Here is a 13,311-nt window from a genome sequence, read left to right on the forward strand (position 1 = left end):
TAGCATGCCGGGATATTTTCATACGACTATACTGGGCGATGCTATCAGTGATTCATATGAACAATTATCTCCCTGTCTATACATATACCAATGCTAAGTTCATTATTTTTAACCCAAATCGTGAAAGTGAAATGCATCCTTTTAGAGAGAAAACAGAACCATATATGCTATTTTGCAGAGTAAGCACAGTCAGAAGCTGCACATTTAATTAGCAGATGTCCATACAGGGCCCCTCCCAGTTTGATCTAAAATTGGCACATTGAGATGACACATTTTAAAGACGATTACAAGCTGTGTTGTCCGTACAAAATGCTGAAGCTCGGGTTTGACCTTTAAAAATAGTGTTTTATTTAGTTAAGAATGCTTTGACTTCATAGCTCATTATTTCTTCTCTGCTTTTACCATTTACAATCAATTAACTACTGTTACCTCAGCAGCTGGGACCATGTGTACTAGTATTGCATGTATATCTCCTGTGGCCACTGCGTAACAGTTGCTGCAATTTGATATCGGACATAGTTTGCACCTTTTAAACTGTATTTATTGAAAATATATTTCAATAGCCTATGCTTTGCACAAGGACTGCAATCATGCTTTGATCAGATGTTTGTGATACAGTGAACTTCTTTACTGATCAGGCCCCAGCTGCAGTAGCTCTCTCTACATAAAGCAAAAGACAACCTTTTTTTATAAACATGCATGATGTGGATCACATTTAGCAAGATAACAAATCCACTGTCAGTTTATGTATGCCTTAAATGCACAAAATGCATGGGTATACTGAAGTGCTTACGTAATGCAACATGCACATTATTATGATAGTAATATTTGCATTTTCACCTTCTGACAGGGGCAACACAAGGAGGAGCAGGAATGCTGCATTGGGGAAAACTGGGAGACACTACGTGTTACATAACATCAGTCGGAATGTCAGTGAAGGCCAAAATAAACAGAAAAACTGGTGCAGGTAGGACACATTTCACAGGTATGTGCAAAATATGTTGCAGTTGCAACCATGTTATGCTGAGAACATGTATTTAGCAAGTACATTTAAATAAGTTTTATGTGTATGTCATCTCTTTCAAATGTGTTTACATGTGGATGTGCATGCACATTTATTGAGAGAGGTAGAGATACTAGAGATAGATTTACACAGGCCCTAGTGATGCTTTATTGGTTGCCAGGTTTTGCAGTGGCCCAATGACAAGAGAGGGGTCGGTCTACATTCTCTTCTCATAGCAACCCAGAGAGCATTATAAAGCACAATTTCACAGCATGTGTAAGTGACGACAACTGACTCTTACCGTAAGAATTTACTATCATAACACTGAGGGATTGTCCAATTAATATTTCAGTAAGACGTATTGCAGTGAACAGCAGCTCAGTTGAAGTGTATGATGAAGATCCATTGTAAATCACAAACTGCAGACATTTGTTGGCCCTCCTTTTTTAAATGGTTTTCAGATAGAAGGTTTAAAAAATGTGGCATAAAAATTGTGTAGCCTAGGGATGCATTCACATTCAGAGGCTGCTATTTAATCCCTGGTGTTCTCAGCTCTATTCTGTTGGGACAAATAGAGCACAGAAGGGTGGGATATCTAGGCCAAGATTATGCCATAGTCCAGGCATGAGTGTCACCAGAATGAAAAGAGATGGCAGACATGCAATCCAGTTGGTGTTCACACATCTAGGAAGCAAGGCTTGAATGAAAAAGTCCTTGGAACTAAGTGTGTGTCATCAGTTATCCTAACACAAAAAGTCCTAATGTGATATATATATCCTTGGGTAACTTGTAATATTTATCTTTTTTAAAAGTGTTGCACAACCTGTATTGTCATTTCCATCATTGTAACTCTAGCGCCATCCAGTGTCAGTAAATCCCACTTGAATATGTGCATCCATAAATGAGGCAGGAAATGAGTTGACTGAAAGAATACAGTTTACCGCTTTCCAACATTTTCTTAATGATAATTATACCAAATTGTAAAATTTGACTTTGAATGTTTACCTTTTTTTAAATTAGCTGAGCATGTTGCTAGTTCAGTTCAGAATAAAATAAGCGTGGTTGTCTTTATTATGAACACTTTACGATGTGCTTTTCATTCATGCTTGTTCATTCAGATAATGTCTTTCTATGAACTATGTTCTCTTCCTGTTCACATTTAGCCTAGATCGATCATTCCAGAGTAATCTGCATTCCTTTCGTTCTGTCACTGTGACTAGGAGGGGTTCACGTCAGTGTCATGTTGACACACCTCTGCATATGTGCCTTTCATACTTTTGATCATTCACAACAGGGCACACCCAATAATAAAACTCGCTGTCACAGACAACAGCGCATTTATAGTTCCAGTCTGATTGTCACTCAGTTTTATTTATACTCCTGATGATGTTGGACTTACATGTAACCCTAAATAACCCGTAACTTCCCTTTTGATTGCAGAAAAGAGGCCTCGTCTTTAATAGATGTAATTAAACATTACATTTAGATGTAATAGATGTAATTAAACATTACATTTAATATAAGTTTTTTTTAAATGAAGCTGGCATTAGTTGTGTGCCTTTGTGATCAGCATGTGAAGGTGTAAGTACTTCAACTACAAAACTTGTGTGATACATTATTAATCTAATAATCTGATACTAACCCAGTAAAAACCACCATTCCTTACAGTACTTGTAGTAGCATACATGTTTAAAGTGCAAAGTCCATTGTCAGCCCTCATTGATTTAAAACGAGGGCCTTTTGTTCTCAGTTCAAAGTTCAAGGGGACAGGTAAATCATATATCTAGAACTTAGATAAATATGTTTTTATAGATTTTCTTGCTTTATGTCACAGTGAATAGGGATCAAATCTTTCCAATTGGACGTTATTTAATAGTGTCTCGTAAAATCACATTACAAATCACATCAAAGTTATTGAAGGTTAAAGAGGCACACACTTCCACACCCACATTGCATTTCTGCTTCCTCAAAGTAGAATTTCAAGTTCTTCAGCACTCCACCCAATCAAATTGTTTCTGCTGATTGACAACCAAACAATTATTAAGGTATGGACGGCGATGACAGAAAGAGAAAAATCTGGAGAGAGAGAGCGTTTTCTTTGACTGTCGTCTGAAGCCACACCCTTGGGTGGCCTCAGAATCTCCTCCCTCAAGGTTAAAAGCTCAAGGAAAGACAAGGCGTGCAAACTGTCAAGTGATAGACAGGTGATTACAGCTGAGATACAGTAAGAGTTTACTTTATCTGTCCAACTAGGCATCAGTGAAGGTACGTACCCGGTCTCTTTTAATAATCTTTTGTCAGTTGCCAGTTTATAGTAGTATTCTTGTGTAATGAAATGTAAGGCATAGGAAAATAAATTGCTTAGAAAAAAAGTAATGATTTTAGGAGTTCTGTGAGACCAGATGTTTAATACTAGGGTCTAATGGTCCTGGAAAATAGAAGCAGAAAACGTATTGTAACTATGTAATGATGTACTTTTTAAGTTACTTTAAGTATATTGACTCACTATAGGGACACATCGCACACACACATACACACTCTTTTAGTGAATTTATGTTAGCTGTTTTTGCTTAAGATCAAACGTTTACAGAGAAAAGGGATGGTGCTCAGCAAACATGAATGATTTGCATATTTTTCCGACTAACCTGTAGAGTTGGCACAGACATGTTCAGTCTTGACAGAGCTTTCAGTCAACGCTACTAAACTACTTTGAGATATTATGTCAGACCTGCTACACACTATTATATAGTAACAGTATAGTAATCATATTTTATAGGGACACAAATATTTAAAGCATCTTGTAGAAATACACTAAAAAAGTAATTTAAGTAAGTACCAGTGTGTTATTGACAGTACATTTTTGATAGTTAATGTATTCCTCAAGAACAATGTTTTTCAGCTTCACAATGCTCAATAAAAGGCTTATATGTAAAGGATTCCACTTTATCAATCCTAATATGTTTTACAGTTTATTCTCAACAGTACAGAAAGTTTAAAGACAACTCAAAGTAAACAGTTCTGTTTTTAGCTCTGAAATGCAAGACATCTGTGATATGGATCTTTCAAACAACTTCAAGCCATACGCTAAACACATTTTTTTAAAGGCAAATAGCACTAATTTGACAGAGCAACTTATAATCAGACATATTGTGCATTTACGAATTATAACCACCCTACCAGCTGTGGACATCTGCCTAATTGTTCCTGGTATGGATTTGTTTGTGCTCTGTAGTGCATTTAGTTGAATGGGCGTGATCTTATCACAAATAGCTAATGGAATGATACTGGTACGCCCTTCTGTTTTTCTGACAATACTGTGTTTGAAAAAGGTGTGTTATGAAGGGCAGGTGTACACAGATCAAGACAAACCAGTTTGGGGCTCAATCAGTGAGTCGCATGGTGAGAAACACTGCATGCCATAAGAAAGTGCACATAAGGAGAACAATGACATAAGTAATAGCTTTGATTGTTAAGTTCATGTAGTGATCTCAGGTCAGACGTTATTCCACAGTACCATCTAGTGGCCAATGTGGCTTCATTATGTGATGAATTTCCTTGTTTTTTCACACACAGGTTACAAAATGAGCGCGTATTCACCATACAAAGCGCGTAAGTATTAAGAGATATAAATACATAAAATACAGAAAACTAAAAAACACATTGTAATGTCAATATCCAAAGGTTGCATTTGTCAAATTATGTTAATCCAACTCTTCTACAATTGTAATACCTGTTTATTAATTGTATTCAAATTGATTTATTTCATCCGTAATATATTTTTCTCTATTTCTTATTTCACATTTTCTTTTTATTGTTATTATTTATTGCACATTCATTTTTAATCACAGCCATAAGAGTAATACAGTACGCCTGTTTTTTAAATATTGGAAAATAAATGTTTTTAATCTTATTGAGTATTTAGTAGCCCTTTATATATGTAATGTAAGTCATTACTGATGACTGAACAAGCTGATAATTAGACAATAAACATAACAGCACAGGATAAAAATAAATGTCATATAGTAAAATAAAATAAAATATATGAAGATTGATTAAAAACAGTATAAGAGATGAAAGAAAATGCCAAATATCAACATATTCTTTACGCTGAACTGAAAAGCCTGACAATGAAGAACAATGATGAACCCATTCACAACCAAATTATATTTCAAACACAAAAAAATACTTTAATTGTTCATTTTACTCCAAATGCAAATCATTGGCAATCATTTTTCTTTATTCAAATACTTAATTACATGTCATACTTTCTGTCCATTCCAATGCAAGACGATTCTGAACACTTTAAAACACATTGAATATGTATTTTGTATCAGCCTCATCATCATCAGTTTCTGAAGTATCTCCAGGAAACAGTACGTTCAAAGCCACCTGAGTGTAATATTATGTGTACATTGTCAAAAAAGAATACCGTAGGAGCTTCACTAATAGGCACTTTCGTATTAATTTAAGTTTTTAATGCTCAAAATGAGTCTAACTTCCTTGAAAATGTGAGTTGGAGACACTCAAGTCTTTTTTGTTTTCAGCCTCCCTGCTGAAAGACAACAGCTGGATCAGAAAAGTGGACGATGAGGATGAAGCTGTCGAGTGAGTCATGAAAACAGTGAACAAATAGAATATTCCAAACTGGCAAACCCACACAATGCCATAATTGTTGGGTGTGACTGGTAGTTCAAGTCTACCTTTGTCTAAAAAAAACCTCTTTCTACATTCCTTTTGCAAGACACAGTGATGAGTCGCCTCTGGTAGTATAAATGAATTAACTTGTGATCTTTTTTTCCCTCCTTCAGCCGAGATCCAAACTTTGGCAAAACTGTTCTAAGCCAGGTCAAAACCGATGAGACTTCTGTGGGGTAAAACAACAATTAAATATTTACTCAATAAGGGTCGCACACACAGCAACTGGGTGTAATGTAAAAATGAGCCCTTAGTCTATTTACATCCTTCATTGTCCTTTGCTCACAGTCCAGGGGGTGAGGAAGTAAAAACCACCACAACTACAAAAACTTCAACATCTGTGCAGTCGCTCAGCAAGAGGTACGATATTAACAACAAATCATTTGAACAATTTTCAAATGTTTGTAGATTTTGAATAAACGTTGTGTCAGCAGTTGTTTTTGAAAAACATAAAACAACAGAAAATAGCTTTGATTGTGATTCTGTCATTGTAGATTTACCGGAAGTCAGGTTAAGACGAGCAGCAGGTTAGTATTTATTCACACAGTGCCTGTTCATTTGTGCTGAAATCCTTTATTTATGTTCAGGCTCTTTGAGTCATTTTAACCAAACTGTTGCTTAACAATGCATCTCTTCAACCAGCACCCTCCCCTCCAGCAGGACATCCTCCTACTCAAAAAGGTACATTTTCATGATAAAACAACAAATGGTGCAATGTCTAGCTTCTTTTTTGTTATATTAATATGAAGTTATCCTAACATTCTGCTTCTTTGTAGCAGCACATACTCATCTCCGAAGTCCGACTCTCCCATCAGGTATGTAAAGCTTCAGTCTATTGCACAAAAAGCAGCGACGACAGAGTACATTATGTGTAATTTTGTTTATCATATCACAACAGAAATACTACATCCAAAACTGTCATAGGGAAACCTAATACAAGGTACTAACACTTGCTACTAACCAAACCACAGGAAAGATTACCTGAGTATTTGTTAATTTGTTTTTTATTACTCCACCTTAAGCTCAAGGACCTCCTCGGTCAGCAAGGATGGCACAACCACTGAGACCACCTTCACCACAACCCAGAGTCTTAAGTAGGAAATCAAAAATCATTAAGATGTTTCAACTTATCACACACTGATTCTGTGTCTGTTTAATGACAACTCCGGTTTTTCTTCCAGATCCCCTGTGCTTAAGAGTCCCACCATGACTGAGACATTCAGTCAGAGGGTCAAGAATACAAGCAAAGGGTAAAAATATACTTCAATATAATCAATGGTGGTCTAAGTGCTCATAATCATATTCTTAGGTTAACCACAAATGAATAAGCATCGACTGTTGCACACATGTTTTTTCATCTATTGACTCTTCTCTATGTTTTGGTAAATGTGGTGAAATATATAATCATCTTATCCGTTTGGGCCTCTAAATGTCCAAATTCTAGGCGTCACTCATTCAATCTTTGACAATGTGTTGTCTTTTATAAATGTATCCAATGTTTTAATGTGAATTAATCTAAAAGCTCACAAGTAACTGTCGTTTTTAGATAAATAGCTAGGTGAAAAGTGCAATATCTTTAGTTAATGTATAACATTGGTAGAAATGCACAAGTAAAGTACAAACTCAAACTTGAACTCACTACAATACTTGAGCAAATGAAATATATTTTCACACAGATCACTATACTCAAGCTACTCACCAACAAAGACAACCGTGACTGAAAGAACCATTAGCAGCAGCAATGAGTAAGATGTTGGCGCATAATGGACACTCATAGAAAAACGTATTATTAAATCATAATATCATTTCAATCTTTACATCACTTATAACTTAAACTGTATTTCTGTACAGTGCTGAGGACAAGCTTTTTGACACACTCATCCCCTCGAAGAGCCTGGGCATTAACTCACCCACAGACAGGTGATATTTTCATACATAAAACCTAGAAAATAAATCACTTTGATAATGACGTCAGCCCTTCAGTAACTACATACTTGTTTTTTTCTTTACAGCAGAAAGACTGTCTCCACGGTTCAGACTGTGACAGTGAGAAGCAGCGCTGACACTGAGTGAGTTTCAAACCATAGTGTGTACAATACAGGGGAGGCTGTGTATTATTTTGGTAACTTTATTTTCAAGTTAGTCAGAAGAAAATGTAAAAAAACTAAATGTCTTCCTCTTAAAAACAGTCCTTATACAAATGCACCATTTGTTCCCATTTGAGTAATGTCTTCTAAAACTACAGTAAAAGAAATGACTGAGACTTTTCTAATAAATTAAAAATATATGTACATCTTCAATTGGAACAAATGGACTAGGGGTTGAGTGCAAAAGACAGGGTAGAAAAGTCATAAAGTACTTTGTTTCATGGGATTTGTTGACGAAAAGTAGAACATAGACACATGTTAGCCCTATGCTTCTAAACCATGACCTCTATAGGGATATCCTTTATATACTGTATGGCACTGAGCCTATACATAATAAAGATTTAGCTCCATGCACATGAGACACGAAGGCTTATTTGAGGCCCAGATGGTCAGTGGGCGTGTGAATGGTGTGAGTGTACAGTGTGGTCTTGCAATGCCTGTTCCCCTTTCAGTGTGTCTTTGTGCCTTAGAGCGAAGATAAGAATAGATAGATATAATAATAATTTTTTAGGTAATATAACCCTTCCATATTTTTGTATTAAAGTAAGACTAAGTACATTTTACAAGAAAATATAACAGGATGTTTCTCTTAGAAAATAAAAGATGATTTAATAAGAGGTGTAAAGCTCCCATTTTCCAACTAATATGCTTACATTTTTACATCACCTACAACTTAACCTGTATTTCTGTGCAGTGCTGAGGACAATCTGTTTGACACACTCGTCCCCTCGAAGATCAAGGATGATTACTCATCCTCAGACAGGTGATATTCCCAAAATAAAACTAGAAAATAAATTATATGGATAACAAGTCAAGGAAAAATATGAAATATTAAAAAACTATATATTGTAAAGGAGCTTTTTGTCCCTCTTTACAGCAAAAGAACTATCTCCAGCACTGAGTATGTGACAGTGAGCAGCAGCAGCAATGGGTGATTAACTGCAGCACAGCTTTAACAAACTGACTATAACAATAAATACCAGTCAGTCTGATAACAATCATTTCTCTTTTTTTTCAGAAATGATACTAAAGCTACCACCACGACAAGGAGTTCCGCCTCGTAAGATTGACCTCCTTCAATATTTTTTTATTTTTAAATAAAAAAAGAATTTCAAACTCATATACTTGTGTGTTTTTTTTCTCTACAGTGCAGAGGATGACCTGTACGGCACCCTCTTGCCTAAATCCATCACAAATGCACCCAGTCTGTCTTCTTCTACCAGGTGAGATGCCTCAGTGAATAACCTTTTTACAAAACACAACCATGTATTTATCATGTCATTGAAATAATTGCATTGTCATTGTGTCAGCAGCAGCAGCATCTCAAAGAGAGAGATCATTACAATTGAGAACAGCAGAGGGTGAGTGCTGGATTTAAATAATGGAAGTGATGCCATGGTTATTTACTTGTTCCATTAAGTTATCCTGGTTTCTTCTGACATTGTGTTTTATGCATTTAGAGTCTCAAGCCCAGTCTCTTCACCATCCTCCACCCACAGGACCTCCAGGTAAACATGCTGACTGGGATAAAATGGGTGTTGATACCATATGAAGAAATGTGTCTATATTTACAGAGGAAATACTATGTGTATTTTAAAGGTGACCTATCATGCAAAATGCACTTTTGTACGTCCTTTATACATGAATATGTGTCCCCGGTGTTCCAGGGAACTCACCAAGTGTCAGAAAACACAACCCTCTCTATTTTCCTCCATACCCAAATCTCTAAAAAAAAGGGCTGCAACGGATCTGATACAGACTGATCCAGATTTGAACACTTTTATGTCGTCACAGAAGTGGCGCTACGGCTATTGGGCTAGCTCCACCAATCAGGAGGAGACAGCCACGGACATTGCCGTTCGAAAGCGCCAGAGACGCTGTAGTACATATTTCAGGCCACCAGATGGTGATGTTCTCACTGAATCCGAGTGTGAAAGGCAGTGTTAAATTGAGCAAAATGAGGAATGGCTAAAATGCATGATCTGTTTGGTATTTTGAAAAATGAAAAGTATAAATATGCCTTATATAGGTATGGTCCTACACTATATTATTCAAATATAGCATGATAGTTCCACTTTAAGATTGGTTGTAAACCAAACCAGATCAGATAGTTTTGTGTATTATATGTCGTTTTCAATAAATAAATAAAAATATCTAGTTTTTATCTAATAATACTAATTACTCAATCTCATTTTACATTCACAATGTCAGAAAAAAGGCAATGTTCATTCAAATAGACTACTTTAAAAAATGGAAAAAAGAGCAAACAATATTTAAATTCTGTTAACGTTTTTCTTACTTTTAATGTAATTGCTAAATTTAAATTAGCGTTTACATGAGCAGCAATATCAGAGTATCCATTGATTTATTGTCCTTTATAGAAACATGACATTTTAGTTTATGTCAGAGATCATGGTATGTGTACGTTTTCCTGTTTATACACATCAAGACATCATCATTTATTGTTGTTTGCTATTGAACATCAAGACAAAGTACAGCTGGGTCTGATGTAAACGTCATTAATTAATCGGTCAAGAAGTAACAAGTTTTATTTAAAGAGATTACATTAGAACAAATAGTATAATATTTACATTTTAATAAAATTATAAAGATAATTTGTACAAGATAAAGAAATATGTACCATTTGCAACTCATTCATATTCCTCTTGGACACACAGCTACAGCTCGTACACTGATGATCTCCCCTCCACCCGCACCTCCTCCTACACCATCAGCAGCACACCCAGGTAATCATTCAACTATTATCGACATCTCTCACACCCACACACACAACCATTGCAGGGTTTGCCTATGCTATACAACCAGATAAAATGTGGCTGCAGTCTTTATGACATCCCTTATCTGTTCTGTGTTTGCACACACAGTGACGACTACAGCAGCGACAAATCCTTCTCTTACTCCAAACCAAACTCCAGTTAGGAAGAAGAGAAAACTATCTCTGCATGTACAGTGAGTTAGAAATATTACTTATCTATGGTTCATTTTGTTTTCCTACAGTTATGAGTACACCAGTACCTCCAGTCCAACCTCCTACTCCTCCAAAACATACAGGAGCAGCAGGTATTTCATGAAATGAAAAATGTTTAATATTGTTGTACAAACATGATATGGGAGTAAAGCAAGACAGTTGTGGAAACTGATATTGTTGTTACAATGCTCTCACAGCAGGTCAGATGACATGACAGATTCAGTCTACTCATCCTCCTCAAAGAGTGTGTATGCAGCTCCTGAGAGGTAGGAAGTGCATTCTTTGTAGACCTTGGAAACAGCAGGTCCGTCCACAACAAAATAGTGGACAAATGTAATAATAGCCCTGCAAGGCTGTATGTAGGCACAGTGGTGCTATGAGCAAAATGTCACAATGCTAACGTGCTCACAATGATAATGATAATAATAAAAATACATGGGATTTTTATAGCACTTTTCCTAATGCTCAAATACGCTTAATGCTAACATGGTGATGGGTGGAATGTATTATGTAAGGCATAGTCTTAAAGGGTCCCTATTATGCACATTTTTGTGCAAAGATATAAATCTGCTGGTGGCACTAGAGGAAAAAACATATTTAAGACCATATATATAGGTCAAAGACAGAGACAGTATATCCAAGGTCAACAACTTTATTTAAATATATGATGATTTTTTCAATAGAACGGTGCTTGAGAAAGACCTGTGCAGCTACTGCCGTAAGCCCTTCACTGGTGACGCCAAGATGGTCCTGGATGACATGAAGATCAACTGCCACACCACCTGCTTTAAAGTGAGTAGAATAACATTCCATTAAAATGAGAAAAATCAGTGTTTGAAGAAGTATTTAGATGCTGTATGAGTTGCAATACTGTAAAATATACATTCCTACTTCTTCTGTGAAGGAGAGTTTGTGGTAATTACCTGCATTGTTCCTCCCAACTGCCAAGCAGCCTAATCAGCCTGAGTAATTGGAAACACCTGTAGGGGTTTAATTTGCAACATAAAAAGCATCGGCAGCTGGTAATGTTTCGGAGTATGAGCCACAGTATTCTCCTTCTGAGGTTTAGAGGATTTTAAATCTGCTTGAAATGGGAATACTTAGGTAAAGTACAACAACATGATACTTTAGTACAATGCATGAGTAAGTGTTCTTCTCGGCTGACAGGTATTGTGCAGCTGACTGCTTAGCGTGTGTGTATTTAATCATGAGTGTGTGCGTGTTTTGGCAGTGTGAGGTGTGTAACAGCAATATGGGCTATATGAAAGCTGGGGACAGCATGTGGATCTACAAACACATGGTGCACTGTGAAAACTGCTTCGATGTCACCAGAGGTAAAAAAATAAATGCATAAATATTAGTGTGAATTAATGGACATAAAAATATGTGTTTTGTTTTTCTTGATTTAACCTTGAATTAAACGTTTTTTTTTTTTTTTGGCTCTACAGAAAAATGGCGTCGCTGAATTTCCCCCTAAGCCTTCCCTGGAGATGAAGCATCTATGATTTAAAGATAAAAACATATTGCTGTTAATTAATACCTTTTTGGTGATGTGGGATCTTGTGTTTTTAGTTTTTACAAGCTGATAAAAGCTTTATCTTGGTGTTTTGACAAATGACAGTTACATATTGAATATACCTTTTTTAGTAACATGCTCTTGCACCTAGCTGTTACTATATTGTTGACATTGTGATATTGCTGCCTCTGTATCTACTATTTTCAGATATTTAAATTCTCTGCAGTCTGCAGCCTTTAAGCAGACCCTTGTGTGAAACATGAAATGAGATAATGCAATATTTAGGGCCGGGGGCTTTTTCTGTGTGCAATAAAGACGATCAATATATAGCTTTGTCTAGTAATGTCTTAAAGACTTTGTTGTTTAACTGCCCTGTTTGTTGTTCATATCAATATTTACTCTTTTATTCTTTATATGCCTTTTGAAGAATGGCAATCTGAGGTGTTTATTTACTTATAATGAAGTTTATCATAAAGTGTACTGAAATGGAAGTATTGAGCTATTTCAATTAATAATAGTTAAATTACAATTCTAAAGGAATGATTGAATTAGTAATTGCTTTATACTAATAAAGTACAATGTATAATTCATTTTTAATTGATTGACGTTCCCCTAATAGAAATACATAAAATGTATACTCTTTCTTGAATGTATTTTATATGAAGGCTATCATATCTTAATGCACATTTAACAGCTAAAGACAGAACTATTTCTACTGGATTGTATTATTTTTTATATTTGAGTTACTCCATACCAGAGATTAAACAAACATAGAAGCAATTGACATACATTATCAATAACCTTGCTATATTCACCATGACCTTACGTACAGTAGCCTGTCCCCAGCAGTCCTCTGTCAGTTTCTTCTCTTTTGTTCTTTCCTTAATTACATGATAACCTTGTCACAGATTTGCTGAAATTATTCCTTTGTATTCATGAAGAAGTTTTGTCATACCACTTA

General features: G+C 35.8%; 1 protein-coding gene across 11 annotated transcripts; it reads left to right on the forward strand.

Moving 5' to 3' along the window:
* Positions 1–3,145: 3,145 nt before the first annotated feature.
* scel (sciellin) lies at positions 3,146–12,679 on the forward strand. 11 transcript variants are annotated; one of them, XM_079666808.1, is made up of 28 exons: positions 3,172–3,268; positions 4,577–4,612; positions 5,338–5,376; positions 5,548–5,608; positions 5,812–5,874; positions 5,987–6,058; positions 6,193–6,225; positions 6,341–6,379; positions 6,475–6,513; positions 6,597–6,638; positions 6,721–6,792; positions 6,880–6,948; positions 7,375–7,443; positions 7,550–7,618; positions 7,711–7,767; positions 8,540–8,608; positions 8,723–8,776; positions 8,864–8,905; positions 8,994–9,068; positions 9,153–9,206; positions 9,306–9,353; positions 10,524–10,592; positions 10,731–10,778; positions 10,861–10,926; positions 11,032–11,100; positions 11,518–11,626; positions 12,066–12,168; positions 12,283–12,679. In XM_079666808.1, exons 2-28 carry the CDS (start codon positions 4,585–4,587, stop codon positions 12,297–12,299), a joined length of 1,575 nt encoding a protein of 524 aa, XP_079522934.1. In that variant the 5' UTR covers positions 3,172–3,268; positions 4,577–4,584; the 3' UTR covers positions 12,300–12,679. The 11 variants fall into 11 exon arrangements, with proteins under 11 accessions (XP_079522935.1, XP_079522934.1, XP_079522938.1 ...); XM_079666812.1 differs by lacking the exon at positions 3,172–3,268 and adding an exon at positions 3,338–4,402 and having other exon boundaries at positions 7,714–7,767; XM_079666811.1 differs by lacking the exon at positions 3,172–3,268 and adding an exon at positions 3,340–4,402 and having other exon boundaries at positions 6,478–6,513.
* The last annotated feature ends 632 nt before the right edge of the window (positions 12,680–13,311 follow it).

Source organism: Notothenia rossii, assembly GCF_949606895.1.
Source record: "Notothenia rossii genome assembly, chromosome: 2".
Taxonomy (NCBI): Eukaryota; Metazoa; Chordata; class Actinopteri; order Perciformes; family Nototheniidae; genus Notothenia; species Notothenia rossii.